At 40.4% G+C, this 25,172-nt stretch overlaps 2 protein-coding genes across 5 annotated transcripts; both read right to left on the bottom strand.

The window, feature by feature from the left end:
- Positions 1–1,578: 1,578 nt before the first annotated feature.
- RB195_004282 (uncharacterized protein) lies at positions 1,579–17,961 on the bottom strand (the record flags this gene model as incomplete). 3 transcript variants are annotated; one of them, XM_064181781.1, is made up of 20 exons in its annotated part: positions 1,579–1,647; positions 2,258–2,360; positions 2,464–2,625; positions 2,712–2,917; positions 2,973–3,123; positions 4,976–5,187; positions 5,246–5,392; positions 5,535–5,649; positions 5,717–5,756; positions 5,920–5,968; positions 8,298–8,473; positions 8,542–8,653; positions 10,981–11,157; positions 11,227–11,377; positions 11,450–11,562; positions 13,126–13,196; positions 13,270–13,467; positions 17,370–17,491; positions 17,582–17,703; positions 17,800–17,961. In XM_064181781.1, the coding sequence occupies 20 exons, from the start codon at positions 17,959–17,961 to the stop codon at positions 1,579–1,581; spliced, it is 2,658 nt and encodes an 885-aa protein (XP_064033316.1). The 3 variants fall into 3 exon arrangements, with proteins under 3 accessions (XP_064033316.1, XP_064033317.1, XP_013303566.1); XM_013448112.2 differs by lacking the exons at positions 1,579–1,647; positions 2,258–2,360; positions 2,464–2,625; ... (5 more) ...; positions 5,717–5,756; positions 5,920–5,968 and having other exon boundaries at positions 8,265–8,473; XM_064181780.1 differs by lacking the exons at positions 5,717–5,756; positions 5,920–5,968; positions 8,298–8,473; ... (7 more) ...; positions 17,582–17,703; positions 17,800–17,961 and having other exon boundaries at positions 5,535–5,648.
- A 3,012-nt stretch (positions 17,962–20,973) lies between these two features.
- Positions 20,974–25,172, bottom strand: RB195_004281 (uncharacterized protein; the record flags this gene model as incomplete). 2 transcript variants are annotated; one of them, XM_064181766.1, is made up of 14 exons in its annotated part: positions 20,974–21,103; positions 22,438–22,573; positions 22,694–22,806; positions 22,905–23,029; positions 23,088–23,216; positions 23,279–23,394; positions 23,472–23,593; positions 23,660–23,760; positions 23,817–23,921; positions 24,062–24,162; positions 24,218–24,301; positions 24,377–24,516; positions 24,624–24,928; positions 25,011–25,172. In XM_064181766.1, the coding sequence occupies 14 exons, from the start codon at positions 25,170–25,172 to the stop codon at positions 20,974–20,976; spliced, it is 1,869 nt and encodes a 622-aa protein (XP_064033314.1). The 2 variants fall into 2 exon arrangements, with proteins under 2 accessions (XP_064033314.1, XP_064033315.1); XM_064181767.1 differs by lacking the exon at positions 24,218–24,301 and having other exon boundaries at positions 24,624–24,739; positions 24,809–24,928; positions 25,011–25,097.

The following is a 25,172-nucleotide window of genomic DNA, read 5'->3' as shown; positions in this document are numbered from 1 at the left end:
AAACTGCGAGAGGTCGAACCTCTAAACAACTTCTTCATAAAGTCGAGTCAAAATAACCTGAAGCTTAGTGCACTTGCGAAAGCGGATACGCACGAAGCGGTGCGATGGAGCGTAGCGGTTAAGATCGATAAGGGATCCTTGCTAGCACCATTCATCGCTGCAATTCGCGATAGTCCCACCTAAGTCTCAACCGCTAGCTATATGGCGCCGCTTCGAGCGCAGCTGCTTACAAAATTGCGCCGACACTTATGCCTGTATTAGCTCGACTATGAAATTACGTAAGCGGCTACGATCGTTGAGGAACCTCCAGTTGGATTCAGATATGAGTAAGGGACGCATTGTGTAATTTTGAGCGCAACCATCTACGCAATTACGCTAAGCTATAGATCACTTTGACTCAAATATACTATTACAAACATTCAAAGCAGAAAAAAAACGACAAAACACCTCATGGGAATCCATTCGTTAAAATGATAATGAAAGAGATGGTATCAAGGTCGAGATTTGGGCAGTTAACAGGTCAGTTAACAACTGCAGCAAAAACGATTTCTTCGAAAAGAAAGAAAAAAGGAATATACAAGCAAAGCTCTCGGTTATAGCTCTCTTCGGACTAAAAAGCACCTCTCTGAGAGCAACTTTCAAAGTCTCAGCAAAGTGTTTCTTCGCATAAGGTTTTACTTTTGACACAATTTCATACACTTTTGAGACAGATGTATAAAATTGTGTCAAAAGTAAAACTAGCGGCCAGCTTTCTCTCGAGCGGAGGATATTGAACGCCAGCCAGCTAGTACACCAACGATAACAGTGTAACATGAAGACCACTACGTGTAAGCAAGATCATAAAACCCTCTAAAGAGCAATCTTTATAAGGCGCCTAAGCGTAAAGTGCGTGGTCATTTTAAACAAAAAAAAACTTTATCTGTAGATTTTTGTGGTCCTACTACAACGAATCATAACGCTGCCATTCACAATCAAAAACTGCGATTCAAAAGCCCGATTACATAGAACCTCACGAGCTAGATGGATCCAAAACCGCTTATGAGTTGCTCGCAATCATAAAATCAGGCACAGAACTGAGAAACTTCGCTAAGCCTAAGAATAAGAACAAACGTTACTTTAGATTTCACCAGGATATCGCGCTCATGTTTACGAAGATCCGGTTCTTTTAAAAAAGACAAAGGCACATCTCCCAAAACGGCAATAAAACTATGGAGAGCGATTGCTCAATAACCACTGGTTCAGGTGCGAAAATACAGAAACATAATTTATCTAGGTCAAAAAAATTATAACAACGCTTATAACGAACGCAGAAACTTCAACAACAGTAACGCACTGGTTGATTAAAAACATGAGATGCCGTAATTAAACAGAGGGACCAACCATAATGGCCCGCAATTCACAAATGATTGAATCATACGTTAAATATAAAAGATTTTAAGAAAAATATGACTCTCCAAAGGTAGTGATTGGTACAAGACGAATAGGACATTTGTGTCCAAATGAAATAAGAGAAACCGCAAGAGGAGATACCACATAAACCAACGAGAGAACACTATATGTGAATAAATTCCAATTTAGTTACTCTGTGTCGCTCAAAGAATCACTGCTCGGAGTTGGAGACCTCTTCCTCTCTTTCTTCTTTTTCTCCTGTAAAAATGAATGCAATTCAATTATGAAAATTTTCAATACTTGAAAACAGCAATAATTCTTTCACAAATGCATTAAGAATTAGAAACTCTCAAAGAATTCCCAGAAAAAAATCTGTAATCTCACTGTCAGAAAAGGACATATCACATTTTAACAATGTCTGAGTTTGAAAATGCCTGGAAATCCCAAACAAGTGTTGAGGACTACACAAAGTAAACAATATGAATAATCAATACAATGAACTAATGAGTCAGCTTTCAGGCAACTTATTCCGTAATAGGAAGCAAAATTTGGTTTTTGTTTAAAAACATGACATTCACAAAGATGCTTCAAAACCACATAAGGATTGATCTACATTCATTTACTCCAACTATTTTGAATGAATAAAACGTTTTCCAACTTTTTTCTTGCGAAGAAAATCTCTTTTTTTCAGAGCAAAGGAAAGATAAAATCAGCTCTGATTAGTAAAACAAGAAAGAATGAATGAAACCAAGTTTTTGATTTCCTTCACCGGGAAATCTCCTTTAAATAAACATATGTTTATTGTACTTCGCAAAAGAACCTCACTCAAACCTCCAAACGAACAGTAGATATGGTGAGAAAACATTACCTTCTTGTGTTTCTTCGATTTCTTGTCCTTTTTCGACTTTCTTTCATACTCCGAATCATCATCACTGGAACGATACTTGCGCTTGCTGCTCTTCTTCTTTTTCCTATAAGAAAACGGATCAAACCTATCACCGGGATCATTGAAATCTTTTCTAGCGTGAATTCCTAAATATGTGAAGCATAAAGTGCGCGTGATGTGAATCTAACCTGGAATCTTCCTCAGAAGAAGAACTAGGACTTCTCTTGCGTTTACTGCTTGATGAAGTGCCCTCAGTGAAACGCCTCTTTACAGGAGAACGTGACCTTGACCTACTTCGGCTCCTTCTCCTTCGCTTCTCGCGCTCCCGTTCTTCAGCACGTCGACGGTCCCTATAATTTACTCCACGTCTGTTTTCTCCTAGTACTTTTTCTTTCTTTTTTTATACAACTGTATCGATGAAAACTGGTGAAAATACCTTTCTTTTGCACGCTCTTCGTCTCGCCTTCTCTCTCGTTCCCTCTCTTCAGCACGTCTTTTTAGCCTATCTTCCTCTCTTTTCTTCGACTCCTCCTCTCTTCTTCTTTCGTCCTCTATACGCTGCTGTCTACGTTGTTCACGTTCTTTGTCACGGTCCTTTTCACGATCTTTTTCACGATCCTTTTCGCGATCATCATGAGCTCTCTGAAAAAATATCAAGGTAAAAATTAGTTTTTTTTTTGTTGAAGAAATCATTTACCCTTCTGGGTGGTGTATCTTCACGAGGCGCATTGTTCTTTCGCTGCCGTGGAGGCGTCCCTCCTCGGGGGCTTATCTTCGTAATACGATCATCTGGTACCTCTTTTTCTTTGGTAGGACCTGTGTAACGGCCACCAGATAAGGAACTGTATCTGAAAAACTAACAGCTCTAATCAAACATAGCACTCACCTCTCCGCCCCACTAGTGCGGTTGAGTAACTTCAGCGACGTATTATCAAAAATAGTTGTGTAGGGACTAATAGTTGTGCGGCGTAGGGTAAGTCATAGTAAGCTGAAACCTCAGATATGAGCTCCACCCATTCTTTTCGCATGCCGAAAACTATTCTCCTTTTTGAAGTTTTCGTCTCGAATTTTAGGAATGCAGATCCAGCACAGCTATCGCTGACTCCAGAACTCTCACCCACTCACTTGCTCTCTGATATCTTGAAGTGTCTCATTTCTGTAGATTGGAAGGAAAAGAAACAATTTCCACAAAATCATGTTATCTGGTAAATAACAGCTTTCATCAATCTGCAGGAGGGAAACTGACCACAACAACCGACATTTTGAGACGTATCTGTGGTCAGTCGATTTTACAGAAGAGAAAGTTGCACGTTATCTTTTATTATCGAAGGTGCAACTTCTTTGGTCGATCTTTTCTTTTGGACGTGACCTCTAACGTGCACTTTGATAACGACAAAGAGGATGAATAGAAATCTCACATGCTTTGCTATTCTGAGTTCCAAACATTGTGGTTTGATCAAGTTCCAGATGAGAAATGCGGATGCAAAAATAGTTCATTTTCCTCAATCGCTAATTGATAAAATCGTATGGATAGTCGTATGGATTTTGTGTCCGTCTATTTGTTGCTATCGCCGGGACAAAACAACGCGGTGATCGGCACGGCTACGCTTGAACCTAGGTTGGGATCGACGCAGGAACCTCTCATCGCTGCAGCTCGAACCGACTGCAACCGCCTACGCATTTGCACAGAGGTTCAGGTCGTTTTGACCCAATTACAATTTGTGATAGGAAAAATTTCGGGTTGAGACTCTCGTACGCAAACATTTTGATGAGCCATTAATATTCGGTCAACTTTTCCGAAATTCGGTGAGATTCCTCGAATAAATATCCAACATACACTGATTGTGAATACTGCAATTAATGTAATTTCAGGCTGCTTTCTTTGCACAAATATGTCAATATTAATATTGACCATTACTGTTGCAAAGCACTCAAAGTTCAAAGTTCACCTAGACAGGTCTTTTTCGTCTGATAACGATGGAGCGAGCATGACACTTCCAGTTCAATTCCGGTTCAAACCATATTTCTTTTATTAATGTTTGCCTCATGTAAGCAATTAGTACTAATCACCTCAGTCGAGTACTTTCGCACCTAAGACTAGGGAGACTAAGAAGTGGACTCCAGAAAAAGTCCTGAAGTCGATAAAGCGATAGATAAGTTCTGTAGTGTCTAAAGTTCAGCACTGCAGTTGATTGGATTCTATTGTATTTTCCTCAAAACAAGCAACAAAATGAGTCAAAGTAAAGCCAACGAGGATTTTTCATGCTAAGATTCAATGACGCCATCTGCTTGCATTCGTGCGAAACACTCACGGTGGTTTCCATGGAGCACATCAGGGATATTATTATTACGGTGAATGTAAAATTTTCTAAAGATGGAAGTGAACCGTGTTTGGTAATCTGGAGTGTATGTTGTGTTATGGTCGAACTTCTTTTATCATGTATTGGAACTAAAGAAATAGGATCTTACCTAAAGAACCTAGAAGAACCAGAAAAAAAATCCCAATTTTAAGAGAAGGGTAATTATTTCTCCTCTGCAATTCTGCCAAGGACCACAAATAAACTCTAGTCATCTTTTGATCGCACCTGAGACAACCTAAGCACCCTAAACTTGGCTAGAAAACTGCAAAAGCAACGACTATGCCGGACGTTGGGTTCGACCGTACTTCCTTCAGCATATCTCCTGTCTGGTTAAACATACCTTGTTGCCCAATCGGTAGACTGAGGTGTAGGCTCTGGTTTCGCTTCTCCGTTCCCGCTTGGTCGTGTTTCCTTACGCAACTCTTCGATTTTCTTCTCGATTAAACTACGTGGAATACCGTCATCTGCATCGTCGGCTTCAATTAGCAACTCCCACAGCTCCCCCATAAACTCACGCGCACGTCTGGCATTCAAAAAACCAGTGATATTTATCTGAAAGGAAGCAAAATAAGAACTTATCTAACTTTGAATCTGAAGCAAAAGTACGCACCTGCATGATTTTAGGATTAATAGTTTTTTCCTCCAATTGACTCATAATATACTCGATCACAACGTCGTCTTCGATGCCAAGAATTTCGTTGATGCGCATCGTGATCCACGGCTTGATTACGTCCAGGTTGATTTTGTCCATATTGATCTTAGAAAAAACCATGCCGAAAATCCTTCAAACAGTCGATTGAGAACGTTCTATGCTACTATCTACGTGAGTGATCTAGTAGTTTTTTAGGAGTCTATTTTTCTTAGTGACTTGAGGAATTTTGCTAACGAAGCAAAAGTACCTTCCGATCTAATGTGTTCTCGAATTTCATCTGTTTGAGCAACTTCTTTTCTTTGTCAGAGAATCGGCCATCCTGATCCGAGCTAGTACCTCGGAAAAATCCAGCATCACCCATCCTAGAAAAGAAGAAGAACTAAGAAGTAAGATAAACAATGAAATACAAAGAAACGTGTGTAAACAGACGTCTTTGGAAGAGTGAGGGAATCAAGATTTAGCAACGATTCTAAAAATGACTACTGAAGAAAAGCAAAAAGTAGAAGAAGTTGAAAAGATGAACAGTGAGGACATTTTCCAAGGAAAACATGACGACTCCAATAATAATTTCAGTAGGATTCTGATCAGTAGGAGGAAAATGAGTTCAGCTAGTGATGAAAGAAATGGAGTACTACAAGGAACGGAAAGGAAGGAAACGGCTGTCTTCCATCGAGAGAGAGTCTAGAATGGAATTAACAACATGCATTATATCATTGCAACGTAGAAGTAACCAGAGAAAACAAAGAGAAACGAGAAAGAGAGAGACGGTGACCCAACGCCGTTATCGCACACGTTGTCGACGCGCGCGCGTCGCATCGAGACAATCACCGGCCGCCCGGGAACTCGGACACCGCACCGCACGCGACGCGCTCGATGCGTTGGTGGACGCACCTCTACGCATTGGAACTCGCCCATGAAATCATATTTCCAGAAGAATCGAATTCGCCACAAATGGGTGAGTTTTGTAACCCCACCCAGTACCGTCGAGCTAGCCCGCAGCACTGATTTTATTCAGTTCATCCATGCCGTTTCTTATAGTCGGGTCAAAACGACATGAATCACGAGTGTAATTGCGGTGCATTTGCGTACATGCTCGAAACGGCGCGGTGGATGCAGCAGGTCGGACCGTCGCAAACTGCAGCAATGGGTGGTGCCAGCAAAGGTTTCACTACGCTCCTAGCCACTACGCTCCATCGAAGCGCTTCGAAAGAAGCCGTGTACGCAGTTACGTACGTGCTTCATCTTGTATTGACCCTGCTATGATATGCTGTATCATCCTAGGCGATGATAGTCAATTATCGTAACCTCACTGCAACTCAAGTAGTTATGGGTGTGTATAAGATCTTGCCTGGTATGTATTAAGGTATAGTGGAGTCAAAACGACATGAAACACGGTGCAGCTGCATAAGCGGTCGCGCTTGAAGCGGTGCGGTGGATCGTAACGGTTATGATCGAGTGGAGCACCCTTGGGCCCCACCGTTTCTGGCTGTAGTTCGCGATGGTCTCACCTCGATTAGAAACACTCTCTTCACCGGGCCGCTTCGAACGCAGCCGCTTACGTAACTGCACCGTGCTTCATGTCGTTTTGACCCGACTATACTTCGCCTTCGTTGGTAATATGCGGTCGTCTGTGCCAATAAGCATTCAACTGAACCACCTACTATTCTTTGGAACGATAAGGGCAAAGATCCCAAGAGTCTTCGTACTCCACACATGCCCCATCTTTTTTGAATTCCTTTAATTTTGTACGGAAATCATTTTCAGGGGCACTCAACGGTGCTCTTTTTGGAAGCTCTATCTTTCTTTTTTCGTTTGGTAACTCTAACATTGTGGGGAAGAGGGTGGTTCCGTCGATCTCCCTGCATCAATGTAAACGGACGACCCCGGAACGCTGTTTCTTACGACGGCTTTTGTTGCAATGCGCAGCAATTGCGCCCCAATGGCAATAGTAGATTATGGAGAGGGGAGTGATTCCATCCATTTCTTCCTAATTGCCGTAAAAAACGGCTCGGAAGATGCGGGGGCGTGCACAATGCTGGCGCGCTCCAATCCAACTCCTTGTAGAAAATAGCGCGCCGGGACGCCCGAAGCCGTATCTTTCTGGCCGTTTTTACGGCGATTAGGAAGAAATGGACGGGATCACCCCTTTCCCCATAATCCCACAAAAGAATACTCCACAAATCCGTAATACCTCAGATTCGTGGTGTGATGCCTTTAAGGTTATATTTTCCCACACGTTTCCCAACTACACCAGTTTCGTGATTCACTGCCTTTAAGACTTCCTCAGCAAAACCGGATTTCAACTAGAGCAGAAGAACATTAAAAGAAACAGTTTATTAATGAATGCAAAAAAAACATTCAACAGTAATATAAGTGACTAGCAAAGACACAAAAGGGCGAATTGAGCGCCGGAAATGCTTTATTTGATACCTGAGTTACTCGTAAAAACGCGCACACACAATGGAATATTATTTCCGAAAGACCCTTACAAAGCTGAATGTTATTCTGTGAAAACTCTAAGTCATGGACATAAGAAGTACGTATAAGTAGGAAAATAGAATGATTTTCTGATTATTTGTGAATATTTATCATAAATTCATCATCATATGATGATTATTCATCATCTTCTTTGATACTTATAGAATCTACAAGATTTCATTGAGAGCACAATGGGATGGAGATACTACGGATACAGTCGGCTTCAAACGTGTTCAACTGATTTAACGCGGCGCGTCCGCGCGACGAAGGCGGGCGCAGTCCCGTGCGTCTGTGACGAATCCTTAATTTTTGGCACAGTTTTGCTGCGCTGATAAGTTCCTCGAAGGTTGAGCGCCTTTGGGATGCGTCTCCATTAGCCCGGTTGAACACGCCCGTTGAATAGTCGGAACAAATGATTATTGGATTAGCTCTATCCGTTCGTTCCACCAGCTGCAAAACTCGTCCAATTTCGTAAAGTTTGCTATTCATCACACAATAGCTATGAGGAGCCCGCTTCTCTATAGTCAGATACATCCAAATTGAACAGATCTTCCAATTTCCACTGCAAAGTCTCGAAAGTGGGCCGTTTATCTGCATCGGCTTTCCAGCACTGGCACATAATCTCGTACAATTCCAGTGGACACGAAGGTGGACATGGCATACGGTAACCGGCATCCACTTGTTGCAGAACTTCTGCATTCGTCATACCTGTAAATCACTCAGTCTTGATGATATTTTGATTTAAAGAAATGCATATGAGTGGAAACCAAACAAACCTGGATACGGTGTCCTACCGTAGGTTGTAATCTCTGTAAGTAGAATCCCAAAGCTCCAAACATCAGATTTCGTGGTGAATCGATTGAAATTTGCTGCTTCTGGTGCTGTCCACTGGAAATGTCATTTATGAGATTCTTGAGAGAGGAAAACTGGAGATCGGGACCAAGTTGGACCGAACTTCTAATTTTAGGGATAAAGTGGTTGGCATCGATTAATAGTTTTAGAACGCGTTCGACTTCGCTTTAGAGTCCTATAGAGTTTATGAACGTTTGTCTGTCTTATACAATGACTGTAATGGGTCCCAAATGAGGCATCAAGTCAGAAGAAATGCTAAAGGTCTAAAAATGAACAGGAAAGAAGACTATGTAGCAGTGACCGACAAGCTGGCTCTGTATCTTTGCGGGTTTTGATCTGTGGAGACATATGCGAGTCGCATCCTGTTCAATGGGCTGGGGTGTGGTCGGTAAGTGGGGTCCGTTGTGACTGCACCATCGAGTGATGATTCGGAACCGCCCTAGTGCCAATCAACCCTCTCATCCCCTTCGAGTTGATAAATTGCTCCCAATTAGTATTCCAGGATAAAAAAAAAACACTGACTTGGTACATCTACTAGCTCTCGTAGTTCATTGTATAGGCCAGACATATCATCGACCCTGATGATAGATAAGGGGCGTGGTATAAAGTACCGTTCGCTGTTACGGTTATTTTCGTGGCATAACGACTTGTACCGTTCTAGAGTGCGGCAGACAACGATCTGCCCACTCATTACTTCGCTCACGTTCTCTGCCTACTGTATAATAAACACATTCCACTGAACTACCGTTTAGGTCTGTTCAATTAGGGTGATAAAACCCCTATGTCTCTAGTCACCTGCTTATATAAGACACGTGTTCGTGAACCTCAAAACATTCTGAATTGAAGCGGACGCGCTGGTGCATCTAAAGCGGATTGATCAGCGCCAGACACGTTAACCTTCATCCTAATTAGTACTTGCGGGGCAATTCTCTCACACTGTGGTCGGCTAATCCTAATACGGCGACTCGACTGCTGAGAAAAGCACAACGATCTGATCTCTTTTGGTTCTTGGTTTGGAATGGTAACTTGTTCTAGGCGACGCGCGTAAGAGCACATTTTGAAAATGTTGTGACGTTCCAGGCTCTAAAGAATACAACGGTGAAATGTTAGCTGTCACAAGGAGTTTTAACAACCTTGGCTGTTACCTGACTATCCTACTATCCTACTATACTACCACTACTACTACTACTAGCTGCGATACTTGCTACTTATCGACACAGCTGTAAAAATTATATCTGTATTTAAGAAAGATCGAACTTCTACACATCAGAAGCGTAAAAGTTGGACCTTCCTTGAATCGGAGCTGATCGCAGACGATGTCATGAGAATGCACCTTAGCTGATATCGTGTCGCAGGAACTAGAAGTTACGGTTGGCAGAACTTTGGAGGCGGTTTGAATAAACGCTGAGCCCAACAGTGAATAAAAAGGAGGGATGCGTAGACGTGACCAACGAGCTGGCTCTCTATCAAGACCAGGGTTTTTGATAGTTTTTTACCTCTCTATGAAGGGTTCTGAACGAGGTCTTGGAGAGGATATGTACGAATGATCTGACTTTCCAGGTTTTGACAAAAGCGGCGACGCCAAAACGTTAGCCGTAATAAAGGCTGTTAACAATCTTGGCTCTTGCTTCACATTGATAATCAACAAGTTGCAAGCGTTTATGCATCAAATCCATCAAGTTTATCCTCTACGTCTGGCGCCAATTTACCAGCCGCAAACGGATGAAAGGCTTGGTTGGCCTCTGCGCAGTTGCGAACGATTGACCCTGAAATCGGTGTGGAACCCTTTACCACTGCGCTACACGTGTCCCTTCCAACGTTACGTCTTTTTTTTCTGATGCAAGACATTACGCACGCGAAAACGGGGTCAGCGGTCAACGCAGCGTAGATCCAAGAATACAATGAAAACATTAGGTTTCTTCTGTTTTTCACAAATGCTATCAATGAATGAAGGGAATTAATGAGTGGGAAATACTTCGTATAAATGAGGACTATTTATTTTCATGGATCATCGTGGTTGGGCTAAGGATCGGATAAGGGGATTAATTAAAATGCGAACGAAGTACAAGAAGAACGGAACACAGCACTTGGATGATGGATAAATAAGGAAAAGGATAAGGAAAAGTGTTGAAACCTCTTAAAAAAAATTCTACCCGCTCATAAATAAATCCTAGGTAATAAGTAATGTAGTATGTGATTTCCTTCTTTCTAACATTGACTTAGTAAATGTTCTATGTTTTTTGTTTGTTTGTTGTTGTTTGTTTGTCTATGTTTCAAATATTGGGGATCGTGTTTCATCTTTTTGCTCTTTCTCTACTACGAGAAATAAATCCACTAAAGCGTTGGATTTTCTGAGCGCTCACCTTGATCGGGAATCTAGCCCCCACTCGAGCCTCGTACTGATTCTCCGTGTGCAATAGTCGAGCCAAACCGAAATCGGCTATTTTCACATTAAGGTTATTCTTTGTTAGGATATTACGGGCCGCTAAATCCCTATGAATAAAATTCATCTCTTCCAGATAGGCCATTCCGGCGGCAACCTGCAAAAAGTGGATTAGAACGAGGACAAATGCGGAGGAATGGCAAAGAAAAAGATGTTTCGGACAAACCTGAGCGGCAATTTCAACCAATTGTGGAAGATTGCATTGTCTGCCTTTGCCTTGTAGGAAGGATAGCAGGTTCTCCTGCATCAATTCAGTGACTATTAATATTGGTTGATCTTTGGTGCATACCGCGTAAAGGGTTAGGAGTTTAGGATGCCTGAAAAAAAGTCCATGTGTTAAAATACAAAATATTTTTTTAAGAAAAGATGCTTGTAAATAGGATGTTTACCTTAGTCTTTTCATGATTTGCGCTTCAGCCAAAAAATCCACTGGATCTGCTGTGCCTGATTTCAATTTTTTCACCGCTACAGGTACGGTATTGTTCCAACGTCCTTCCCATACCTAAAGATTAGACATAAATTCAGATAAAAAGAGAAGAAAAAAATCTTGCTTGCTCTTAAATTGAATTACACAAGTAAAAAGTAAAGTTGTTCTCAATTTTTTTTTGCAGCACAATAATTAATTAGAAAAATCTCAAGGCTCGTTTAAAGGCATCACCCCAGGAATCTGAGGTGGTGCAGATTTCAGGTGGAGTATTCATATACGGGATGGGAGACTACGGAGAGGGAGGTGATTCTTTCCATTTCTTGCTAATTTCCGTAAAAAACGGTCCGGAAGATGCGGCGCCGCACAAGACTGGCGCGCTCCAATCGAACCTCTTGTACGAAATGGTGCGCCAAAACGAATGAAGGCGTATCTTCCGGGCCGTTTTTTTACGGCAATTAGGAAGAAATGGACGGACTCATCTCCCTCTCTGTAATCTCCCATCCTGTATACAAATACTCCACCTGAAATCTGCACCACCTCAGATTCGTGGTGTGATGCCTTTAATAACTGAAAATCCTCCGAGTTCTTTACTTTAAGGCATTTCAGTGATTTATGAATTTGTATGGATGTGTTCAAAAATCGATGACAGGTACCGCCCACTTATTTAAAGATTAGACATAAATTTAGATAAAAACGATCTGACTTCGATGGGACTCTCTCTGGTGACAATCGAAGCTGAGCTGAGTCAAGGTCCCATCGCTCTACTTCGAGTGTAACCGCTCACCACGTCAGATCGCCGTTACCTTACTGTGAAGGATTAGCTAGTCTTCGAACTTTTTTCTAGAATACAGAAAAAAAATTTAATTTGAAGCCTCTTTTCAGGTTATTCAAATTCCTTTCCTTCTTGAAAGTTCCGGATAACTGCTGGAAAATCTTTCAATTTTGTAATAAACTGTCAAATTGTAGTACTTTAGTCTCCAAACATCCTTCCTATCTTCATCTCCCTTTTCTTTTCTTTATTATTTCTAGATAAAAATATCTAGTCTTGTCAAAATTTTCTCGTCACTATCGTATGTTATCGATTTTCCAAAAATTACCCAATATACGTCCTAAAATATCACAAATACACGTCTTAGAAGCAGAAATCATTCTGTTGACCGTTGATCCGATTAGAAGACCTATTTTTTTCCCGTGACTCTACACAGACAACACAGACTAGTTCGTAGCGTTTTGTTACCATCACATTACCATTAACGACATCATCACGTCCCTACAGCGAGATTTGACCTAATTCGTTTGTAATTTCACAGAAAAACTCGTCGTCGTCGAACGAATTCCTCCCCCCGAATGAGTCATTCATTTCTCACCACACGTCGACACCGTCGTCGCCTTCGTCGGGCGATGACCTTGTTCAGTGACGGTGACGGTGACCGTCGACGTGCAATGGCACCCGTAACGACCTCGATTTATCCCTAGTTTCGAATAAGGATGGGAAAGCTGCTGGGCACGGGACCCGTTGAAAGATTGGCTGGCGAGCGAGCGTGTGAGAACTCGTTGCACTGTATGTGTGTGCGTGTGCGTGTGTGGTGTGATGTGCCGAGTATTTATATCGGAGGGCGAAACATCGAAACCACCGACCTCGCCGAACTGACCGGCCCCGATTTGTTTGATGAAGAGAATCGAGCGTCGATCAATTTCCCATTGATCGTCTGCAAACACGAGAAAAAAACATCCGTGAGGATTGTGAAATCGATCCGAAGCTGCAACAAAACGCGATCTTACCGTACGTGAAAGTCGACGTTTGCGGTGCGTCACATTTAACGCACGGTTCGGTGAGTTGTACGCAAAGACCATCGGCATCATTTGAATAATGTGTGATTAGATCCTGTAGCGTACTGAACGGTCTACGTCTTGCTATAAAATACCCTCCTTGATCCAATTGTCGAATACGATAATGTTTTACGCAGTCGTCTTCGCGAACTGTAAATGATTAATTGATGTGAGAGGTGGCGAGAGAGCGCAGAGAAGCAGAGTCGTGACTGCTTGTCTGCAAAATTACGTCACCAAAAAAGCAAAAAATGAAAAGAAATGGAATAGTCCTGTAACGTCATTTTTTCTCGACAATTAATTTTTTGCAAATCAGCAGATACGGTAGAGTGCGTGCGGATAAAAATTGTGAAATTACAAGAGAGGAATCGTGCAGGGACCGAGTAGGAATTAAAATACATCCAGGCCTTTAAAAAAAGAAAATAGAATACATCTAGGACTTTAAAAAAAGAAAGGAAAAAAAAATCAGACAATGAAAAAAAGTAACCCCTTAAATAACCAATTTTCAAGATTATGCGGCATAAAAAAAGGAAGAAAAAGTGAAAAACAGAAAGAAAGAGAATGAATGACAAGAGAAATCGAGTGAATTAGCGAAAGAACTACATAATTCCGCCTCTAAACACAATTAACACAGAAAAAAAAATAAAATTAAAGACTATTCGATCTTTTGCAACATTTTTTCATTTGAAATATCAAAACAAGCTAATCAATTGATGATGTAATATTTGAAAAAAAAAATTTTTTTCCAGCTTCTTTCAAAAAAAGAAAAACTTGGAGAGCAATGAGCTGCTTATTTATATACCGGAGCCAGAATCTGACAGAATAATAGAAATAAATAAGTAAATAGTAAATAATAAAGGGAAATGGATCCTGGAAAAACTGCGCTGATTTTCGAGCGACAATGGATTAAACAGAACAAAAAGATGTCCCTGCTGAGATAGAATTGTGTAATCGTCGACGAAAAGTAAAAGAAAGGGATTTATTTGGAAACTGACGCTTCGTGCTCGATTTAACGTAACAAAATACGAGGATTACGAAAAAAAAGTGAGGCAAATAAATCGTAGAACGTTCAGCGCTACAAATAGAGAACCAGTTTTTTTTATTTTCTTTGTTAGCGAACAGGCCGCTAATAGCGATCCAGCCACCTTTTTTACGTGGATAATTACGACGAGGAAGATTTTTTGCCGTGCGTAATCCATAAAATAATGACACCTTCCGACATCTGCTACATGTTTTCTCAACGACGATTATTTTATCCCATAACAATTAGAGTTTAATGGATTTCTCCGGAAAACCAATGCTATAATCACTACGAATAGGGAAAAGATTCGCAAAAAAAATGTTTCGAACTGTTTGATAGATGTCGGCTGATTGATATCCGATTACATCGATCCGTCGTTAGGAATCTGACGACCGACGACGCCTTAGCGTAACAAAATACGGGGTGAAAAATAGTGGAAAATGTATAATATCTACGGGGAAATTACATCACCTATCAAATATTATAAGGAACGGGTGGAGCGCAGTTGGTTAGAAGTTCCGTTGTCTTCGCGATCGAGGTCGGAGGTTTGAATCCGCCCAAGTGCTCACCAAGACTTTCATCCTCCTGAGGTCGATAAATTGGTACCAGACTTGTCTGGGAGAATAAAAACACTGTCCTGACACATCGGCTAGCCCCCGCAAGTTTCTCTCATTATCCTTATCCCTCATCCTTGTCAAATATTATATAGCGAACATCATAGATATGACCAACTTTTCACAATTACTGCTACAAAAACGTACTGCTTCGTATACTTTTTCCTCAAAATTCGATATGCTCCCTATTGGAAATTCAGAATTTTGGTGAAAAACTCTAATAAGCAGAAAAAGGTTTTTATTTGGAAATTTATCCAAAAATAAGTTAAAGAAGAAGAAGAAGAAAAAAAGAAGAGGGTAAGTACTGTGCTTCCTGAGGTCTGAATACAATTTCTGACGTCAGTTTTGTGAAAAATTCCAAAAACAGCTATGAAGTCGTTTTCAACTATGAGACCACCTGTCGTCCACTCATACTTCCAGAAATTTCTTCACATGTTCTCCTTGTTAATAGCTATTTTTTACTTTTCTTTTTTTGTACGGGCAAAAAAAAAGCAAAATACTTGCTCGAGGGAGATAGAAGATACTGTTACAGTATTGAGTATAGACACATCGGAATCCATTATTTATACGTCTAAGATAAATATCGATCAGCCCATGTAAATTTCTTGGTGTCGTGAACAAATTTCTAAATTTATCTGAGCTTTGAACATTTATTTGAGGACATCCGAATTTATTTGAGCGACGCTGTTCTCAAATTCGCCGTTCATGATTTTTATGTGGTTTTTCAAAGTCGATCGGCAATTCCAAAATGGTATAATTTGCAAAAATAGCCACAAAGTGCATTACAGCCATTTATAAAAACAAGAGGACTGGAATATCCATGCCTGTGGTCGAAACATGGATTAGAATGAGAGCGTACGATTGAAAAAAAAACTTGCTGTGTTTCGTAAAAAATGTGTTTTCAAGCGTTCGTATCGTTTTCTGCGGTAAATTTATTTCAAATAGTAAAAAAAAAACTTAAAAAAATAAAAAAGACTGAATTGCAGACAAAAGTAGTAACTTTATGATAACATTTTTACGAAAAATATCGCCTCATAGATTTTTTCCTGTAAATTCAATGTGGTCCCTGTTACAAATTTAAAAATTTGGTGAAAAAAACGACTAGAGGACAGCACTGACATGAAAAAAAGTAAATAAGCATTAACTGAAAAGAAAATGCGGAGAAATATGTATTTAACGTAGGAGGATGAGGCAGACCGCGGGAAAAATGCTTTTATGAGCAAAAATCCGGAAAAAATTTACAAATGTAGGAAATTATAGTCGTGCTTCGGATAATTTTTCCTGAACCGCACGAATTAGATGTTCAAGGTAGCACATTCGAAATACGTAACGTATTACATAAGTCGTTTTAGAAGAATAGTCCGAGAAATAATAAATAAAAACAAAAGTATAAATAATAAACAAAAAAAATATAAATAGTGCTATTTGTTCCGCCCAGTCACGCCGTCTCTGCTAGCGTTTCCCTTTCTTGAGTCTCCAAATTTTCCACCTCAATCAATTCCGCAAGGATCTCATCGATCCGATCGATGATCGAAAAGAAAAGAAAAGAATCAGAGGCAAAAATAATTCTTTTTCTCTTTTTTTAGTGGGTGGAAAAGAACTACTAAAAAGAATAAGTTTTTAATTATAACTCTAGTGCAGAAATGCGCTGAAAGTTATCGATTGGTGACAATTGGTGATCGGACTGGATTTTTTTGGAGGACTTCGAGTACGGGGAACGTTCAGGAAACGATAGGATGAGTATATGAGCATAACTGTACAGGAACCAGATAGAAAAAGTAGTAACATGATTGATTTAGGAGCGGGGATTGGAAGCAAAGGCTCAACAGCTGTAGAATTGACAAAATGTTATTCGGATGGGGTGAAGGTCCCCTTAGATTCATTTTCAGGATAATTTTTTTTCAGACCCATAGGGCTAGAGAACAAAATATTATTATAGTTCAGGAAGAAAGCGGGGAAAAAAAACTCGTAATTTAATTAAAGTGTGTTTATTAACGGAGGAAAAGGAAGAAAAATGTGATTGTAACTTAGGTGGAAATTCCAGAGAGGATCTCGATCCGTAGATCCGGAAGGCGATAAATGTTCGAATATTCGACATTTCGACATATTCGAAAGATAATTCCGCAAGAATTCGAATTATTGAGCGATTGACAATCGATCATTTAGTACGATTATGATCTAATGATTGGTATTACCTACGATATTGATTTGATATTACATTTGGTTAGGTGGTCCTATTGCGGTCCCAAATGTACCATTCATAAGAAAACAAGAATAATAAGAATAAGATAGTAAGACAAGAAAATGTGTGTGATCAGAGTGGATAGATAAAAATCGATAGATCGATAAAAACAACGAGATTACGTTAATTTCACAATGTGTAACGGAATAAACAGGAGAGGAATAAATAATAAGGTCACCTGACAATGACAGATCGTTTTGTCGGCTCTCGGAATTTCGCACAAGAAATGCCCCGTGATGATTTTCTGGTTGAAGTAACGCTTTTTCCGCATCCAATCGACGTAATTTACCAAAATACCATCTGTAACCACAGGAATCTTTGTCATCTTTGCTCCATTTCGAGCCGAACGTAATTACACGCAAAAACCCTCTGATATACAGTAATTCTTACGGTTGTGATTCGATACTTTTCTCTTTCGCAACGTAATTACTGGGAATATATCCGGTTTTACCGGTACCCTTATGTCTAGCAAACCACCAATCGCCTTGCATATCGTTGAGAATTTCTAGAACCTAAAAAATAAGAAGAATTTTATGTCCGGTTCTCTTCTTTTTTTTCTCTAAGTGTCGATTTTAAAGTTTTCAAGTGGAAACTGTCCACAAACTCACCTCGTCCTTCTTAAAACTGAGATCATCGTCGGTTCTTGCCTCATAGTCGAATAAAGCAATAAAACATGGTGCACTGGTAATGATTACAGGAGTTCTCGGTAAGCTTGGCAGCTCCTTTTCCGAGAACGATTTCTCCCTCTTCCCCACACAGTTCCCCATCATATCAATTGATCCTCATAGCAGATTGGAGTAGATCAAACGATGGGGAATATGATGATGGGAGTGTTACGATATCAGATAGCTGGGTGGACGTCGGCCGCTGGGTGACTTGCGCGTAGGGGTATCGGTCGCGCCGCCGGAGGGGCGCGGTCGACGAGGGCGGGAAGGTCAGAGCTAGTCAAACACTGACGTTTGGCTGGCTAACTGGCGCTCGATTGACCGACCAAACATACTGCGATGGGATCCCCGTAAGATTTACGCGTTCACTTACGTATAACGGTACCAAATTGTTCAAATTACATACATACGATACAAATCCAGGGTTTTTTTTGCATCGTATACGGACTTCTCATCGATCTAACAGAATATAAAAAGATCTTCACGGTCGGGTGTGGCGCAGTTGGTTAGAGGTCCGATGTAGCCACACGGTCGAGGGTTCGAAACCGTCCTAGTGCAAACCAAACCATTCATCCCCCGGGGTCGATAAATTGGTACCGAACTTGTCTGGGAGGATGAAAACACTGACTTGATCATCGGCTGGCCCCCGCAGCGCTCCAAAACCTCATCGATTGCGAATTCCAGTAGAACGCGTTGGCGCATCCCAAGTGGATTGATACGTCAGTGACTTTATCCTTTATCCTTTCAAAAAGATCTTCAGATGTTAGCTTTAGAGCTACTGTTCAGTGCCGTATGGGGCATTTGTTAGGGTCGTTAAAGCATTTTCCTAATTTTTTCAAAATCCCTACGATACTGAGATTACGGAAGGTGTCAGCAGGCTTCAAACTTGAGTGTGCTCACTTGAAATTTCTTCCATCAGTTTTCTGGAACTGTCGAATTTCACGAGCAAGTGGATTTTTAGTGCCTTAAGCCCAAAAGTAATCGCCATCGCTTACTTCTTAACCTATTAAAGAACCTTGATAGTTTAGAGCTGTCCTAATGGCAAAAAAGTTGAAGTAGAATGAATTTTTTTTTGCTGGTAAAGCTTTTTTCCGGCAAATGAATTCAAGTTTTTCCCTTACAATTCTCCTTTTGGTCCCATTTCCTGGTGTTCTCCGAGAATCTTCATTATTTTCACTTTTCTCTAAAGTTCTACGAGAGAAATTCATGAATCCTGAAACAGAACAGGTCTTTCTTTTTTCTCATCAAGTACTTCCACTTTATTAGGAGCTCTTCTGAAATATACCTCTACGTGCTTCTCGCTAATTTCACCACATCTTTCACGGAACAAAACTTCTTGGAAAAAAAAATGAATCCAGTGAAAATGTTGGGCGTTCAACTTGACACTGTACAGAAATAAAATTAGGGAAAACTATTCTAACTGTTCGGCATTGAACCCTCAAAAACTCGAGGAAAAAATCGATAATCTCGTAAAACATGGGACAAATATATGTTGGATTACATTTCTTATGAGTAAAACTAGGTACAGATTTTCTTCTGATTTATTTCTGGCACCTCCGTGTAGTGAACTTCTCAATTACAAGAATTTTAATTTTTACAAGAAGTTTAAAACAAGATTATTTAAAGGAAAGTGGAGATAGTTAACTAATCTTATCATCTAAAAATCTTTAACACCTGCTGAACGATCTGCCAATCACTACAAGAATAGGATTAACTGCAAGAATTGATCCCTTTATTATTACTTTATTTTATTTTATTTATTTATTATTATTTTTTATTTTGTTTATTTGTTTTTACTATTTTTTTAATTTTAGCAATTAGAAAGGGACAGTGATAAGCGAGGTAAATTGAAATATGAAATTGAAATATTCTGGACAGTTTCTACAGTACCTCCAGGTACTTGTGGAATAAAGAGTTCTGCTACTGCCCAAAAAACCAACATCTTAATGTTCAAAGGAAAAAAAGTGAAGAATAAGAACTCATGGAAAGTTCCTGAGTTTTGAGAGAGTGATTCTATCGAAAAGAAACACTTTGGAGAATCACCATTCTTAATGATGTTGAAAAAAAGCCAAAGAATGATGAGTCTGACAATCCTGGAGCGGGATTCATTCCCAAAAAAAAAAACGCACACACGTTTCTCCTTTCATCATGTTTCTAACGTAGTGCCTTTCGTCACTCGTTAGTCGTCGAACGAAGCCAGCAACACGAAATGAAACTGGACTCATTAAGGGGAAGAAGAAGAAGAAGAAAACTAGTGGAGGAATGTCTTGAACGTTCTAGACGGCACGGTACGATAAAGAAATTCAATCCGATTTTTTTCCAATACGGTGACTCAAAATTTCGCATCATTTGGCATTTGTTCTTTCTGATTTTTGAGGCAAACATACACGACGTTGGTCAAGATTCCTCCTTACTCTTGACCACTTACAAATTCCACCTTCTTTACGTCCTCCGAAATTGCTGAGTCGATTGCTACTTAGATCCTTGCATGGCTTTTTTCCTATTTTTGAAAAAGAAATTTGAATCTTTTTTTGAGTAAAATTTTATCGGTGCAAATCAAGGAACAAAAATGTAACGGACCATCATTATTAGCAACATCTCGCCACTACTAACGGAGAAAGTCTCAGTGGCGTTCTTCCAGAATGAGAAGGGCTGCGACGATAAAAAAAACGTCCTTGACGTTAAGTACGTTTTTGAGGTCATCGAAGTCCGTGGAAGTTTTTGAAGTTCTTCCGTGTTTCGCTGGAACCAGGTCCTGCTTTAAGGCCCGGAACGGGTGATAGTCGGATGGGGCAAAGTCCGCGCTGTAGGAAGAGCGGCGATCTCTGGAGGGGAGAGTCCTCCAGAAATCGCCGCGTCACCTCTTCCGTTTCGCGTTTTCATGCAATAATGGAACTTCGAAGCGTTTGGGGTTTTTTTTTTTTGCGGGCTGCATCATTCAGTTTCGGGGATTGCTTCATGTAGAGATTGACGTTGACTGTCTGATTAAAGTTTTTCGAACAGACTGAAAAAAGTCCATAAAATCCGGAATCCGAATAAATATCCCATCAACCTGTAGTGAGAGTTCCAAGTTTACTTTTTCATCATATATTTACCACTAAAAATCCGAACCATATCTTAAGCAAGTTCTGTTGTGCTGTCATTTCTGGCTAGCGGTGGGAAAGTGGTGTAAACAACAACAACAACAACAGATCTAATATCATAGACCCATATTGAAACGAGTTGTTGGAAGGCAAGGGGTATCCTCCTGTAAAGAACGGTTTAAAGGGATCACCTCATAAATCTGGGTTGGCGCAGATTTCAGGTGGGTTATGCCTAGTCGCAGATTATGAAGGGAAGGGTGAATCCATCTATTTCTTCTCATTTACCGTAAAAAACGGCCCGGAACATACGGCTTCGAGCGTTCCGGCGAGCTACTTTCCACGAGTTTGATTGGAGCGCGCCAGCCGGGATGATGCCTTTAAGCATTCCCTGAAGCAAACTCCTCAATTCTTCCACCGATCTCCGATCCATAGTTGACTTATTGTCTCAGTCTCAGTCTCTTATCGAATGGAATGGTAATGGTACACTCATGATGAATACATCTACGGATGATCATCAAGGTGTCGTTAAAAAACTATGAAATTGTAAAAGGTAAGCGACTGTAAAAGGAATAAGTTGACCCTTGCCAATATTTGGTGCCAATCTCAGGAGCTAGAAGGAGACGAAAAATTTAGTAGTCAAATTTGCAAATAGAACGGGGTTTTCAGGGTCACTGGACATAATCATCGGAATGACAGCTTGAAAAGCATGGCAAAAGTGTCACTTAACAGCTTTTAGGGCATCATATACCTTAGTTCATCACACCGTAACACATAGTTCTTAGTTTTTGGCAATTATGTGGAAGCTATGAAATAATTTAATATTATAGTAGTACAGTAATCAACTAAGGTTGTCTAATTTTTTAGTTGTGAAGATTTTGTGACTACAAATTTAAATAAGAATGTAAATCCTACACTCAAACCAATGCATTTTTATCGTAATAAACAAAAGATGATGGGGGCGGGAGTAGTGTAGCGGTTAGAGGTTCAGCTTCCTGTACTGCTTCTTGATCGGAGGTTCGAATCCGCCCTAGTGCTCACCAACCCATTCATCCCTCTGGAGTCGATAAATTGGTACCAGGCTTGTCTGGAGAGATAAAAACACTGACTTAACACATCGGCCAACCACCGCAAGTCATTGTTTGGGCCAGATACACGTTCGTAAACCTCAAACGATTCTGAATTGAAGTGAACGTGTGCGGGCATCCCAAGCGGATTGATTAACGCTTTATCCTTAATCCTTTAAACAATTTGATTATGTAATTAGGCTATTCAGTTTAGTGTGGTGTATCTTTAGAAAAGCGATAATGCAAGCCGTTTATCCGAGGTTGTCGGGATCATTCAACAAAGATGACAAGACTGTGCACAATGTGTGAATTTGATCCTATGCGGAATTGCTGGATTTTGACAGAAATTCCTTAACTTCATAAGCAATTCGCATCTGTAATAAACATATATGTATATTTTCATAGTGAATAGAAGTTTTAGTTCGATCAGTCACCTGTTCGTGTCAGCGCATCTACGTGATGGTCGAGTCTGAGGCCGTGGACGGATAGCAGTTACAGGTTTTGTCGGGGTAGTAGTTGTCTCAGATTCCGGTGGGACAGAAGTGTCATCCGTCCCATCATCTCCAGGAACTAAAATAGATTTTATAGCGATTCGAAAACGAGATGAGAGGTGAAGATTTTTACAGCGAATTTTATAACTCAGATCTCGCCAATTTTCTGCATAATTTTCTGGAAACAAAAATTGCATACCGGCCCGATAACGTATTTTCACTTCAGATACGTAGTACCGGTTGAAGAAGATAACTGGGACGATATTGTGGGTTGATTCCAGGATGACATTTGTATCTTCTTGGCGACAGTACCTAAATCCATTTCAATACATGCGGTAATCCAATAAGATATTTATTTTTGCTATGAAGTATGAGCGATGAAAGTGACGACTGTGTCAATGAATAAATACCTGTAACCAGTAAGACGCTGGTCTTCTTGGCTCTTAATTTCAACTCCTCCATAGTGGCAGCCATCATTGATCAGTCCTGCGTTCAACTTTTCAATCTTCACTTCGACTTTTGATCCTTTTGGTGCCTCAAATACATTTTTAGGACATCGCAATTTTTGTTAAGAAGCAAAAAAAACAGGAGACCTGGATCCAGTAAGTGCACGTGGTTAGTTCTACTCTTTTATTAAATCCTGCATTGCGATCTCCAACTTCAACGTCCTGGTACTGGTAGGATGTGTTTGCCATGAGCACTTCTCCACATCCGTCATCCGGCTGAATTTAGGAGAACACCCGTTTGTCCTGGTTAGCAGCCCAAGAAGAGCATAGAAAAATACCCTTTTGTCGCATAGATCGCCTCCATATCCGCCAGGGCAGATGCATTTTGCGCAGTTTCGAGGATGCGGGTATCCATTCATCTGGCATTTGGCGGAAGTGTCTGGGTTGCACTTCTCTGAAGAATGTGGGACATGCCTCCCATCCAAGGGACTGCCTTCGCATAGCAAACTGTGATTCACAATTTCTACTTACTTGTGCAGTTGTAATGTGTGTTTACCATGAAGAGATCATTGAACGAAATAATCGCTGAACCAAGGGTCTCCAAATATTTGGTGTCTCGCGGGATCATTGTGGGAAGACTATTTCGTGACGAGCTGTAATAATCTGGTTTTAATGCTTTCAAAAATTTGTCCATTGTAGAATTCGTTAAAGGTTCAAACCTATGTGCTCCATAGTGCATAATACTTCCGTAATCGTATTCTATTCCATAGTTGTAATTGGTGTCCGTGGTTTCTTTGTTGAATTGACTGACCCATCCGTCCTACATCTCATCTTTTTGTTAAAACACCTCCCTCCAAAAAATTTTCCTAGAGGTACCTGGACATTGTGTGCGTTGAATGTAATGTAACTGTCACGATCATGTCTAGACTGTGTATGGAAAAGACCAAGCGAATGACCAATTTCGTGTGCAGCATTTCTCAGCTGGAAAGTTTTCATCAGTCATCTGTTATCTCTTTTTTGATTTTTTTTTCGCTTATTCCATTTTACAGTCTGACTTCTGCTTTCTGTAATTAGTTGATGCGTGAAGAAATGCGCTCCATGCGCAAAGAGGAAAATCTCACATTTTCGCACCGTTCCCCTAAGGACAGGCTTTGCTCGGTGCCGGTCCTACCAACATGGGACCAGCATCCCACTCCCTTAAACACGCCAATCCTATCCTCAGCTAAAATATTAATTATTTATATACGAATCATACTAATTTTACTACTACAACTTACCGTAGGGATTCTCGTGAAAATCTATACAAGTTTGGCTCCTCCACAGCTCCACTGCTTTCAGGAATATACTTCGTGTTCCATGAGCTATATACGGATGTGCGGTAGGTAAACATTTTTTCCGAAGATAATTATTGATGCGAGGCACAGTAAAATACGTACTTGCATTTTGATGGAAGAAATAGTTGACACCGTTTGTCCATACAGTGATGGGATACCATCTATCACGGTACGCCTGACGTTTTGAACGTTGAGTCCCTGCATCGTGTTTGATTTCTTCTACAATTTCCTCAGCTTGTACTCTGGAGAAAAATAATCAGCTAAGTTTTACAGTATTATTGTTGTTACGGTGGTTGTAATACTACGGTAAATATTATCAGTGAACTCCAAATTAGTGGTTGAGAGAAACCTCGTTAGGACTATGTCTCCTTGATACAACAGCTCTGAAATCCCACTCTCCTCATTAGCTTTTTCTATTGTTTCATCAGTGTTTTTTTCATCATCCAGTTTGATTTTGCTTACATCCTGAAGCACATTATTTGTAATATAAATCTTAAGTAGAAAATCACATCCAGAAATTTTCTTTTTTCTTGCCTTAAACTTTTCTTGTAACTCGATTTGTTTTTCTGGAGTAAGAGCTATCTCTGCTCTAGCTTCCTCTTTCACTTCATCCAACTGCTTCCGAATTTCGAGAAGTTCATCGACATCCAGACCCTAAAAGTAGCTCTCTTTTTGTAAAACAAAAAAAAAACTGAAGTAACTAAAGTAACGTAGTTTTTACTTGAGTTACACTCACCTGGGAGCGAAGCTTCGAAGTTATGGATGGAGAAAGGTATCCACTTGTAGAGATGACCGAGACCAGTACGAGCAAAAGCACCCTCATTTCGAGACAGTTAAAGGAAAGCCGAAGAGGTAGGAGGACTGATGCTATCGAAATATGCAACAGCGTTTCTTGCAT

This window comes from Necator americanus, chromosome I (assembly GCF_031761385.1).
Source record: "Necator americanus strain Aroian chromosome I, whole genome shotgun sequence".
NCBI classification, from domain to species: domain Eukaryota; kingdom Metazoa; phylum Nematoda; class Chromadorea; order Rhabditida; family Ancylostomatidae; genus Necator; species Necator americanus.
Note: the sequence above shows the minus strand (reverse complement) of the source record. Positions and strands in the feature narration are given on the sequence as shown.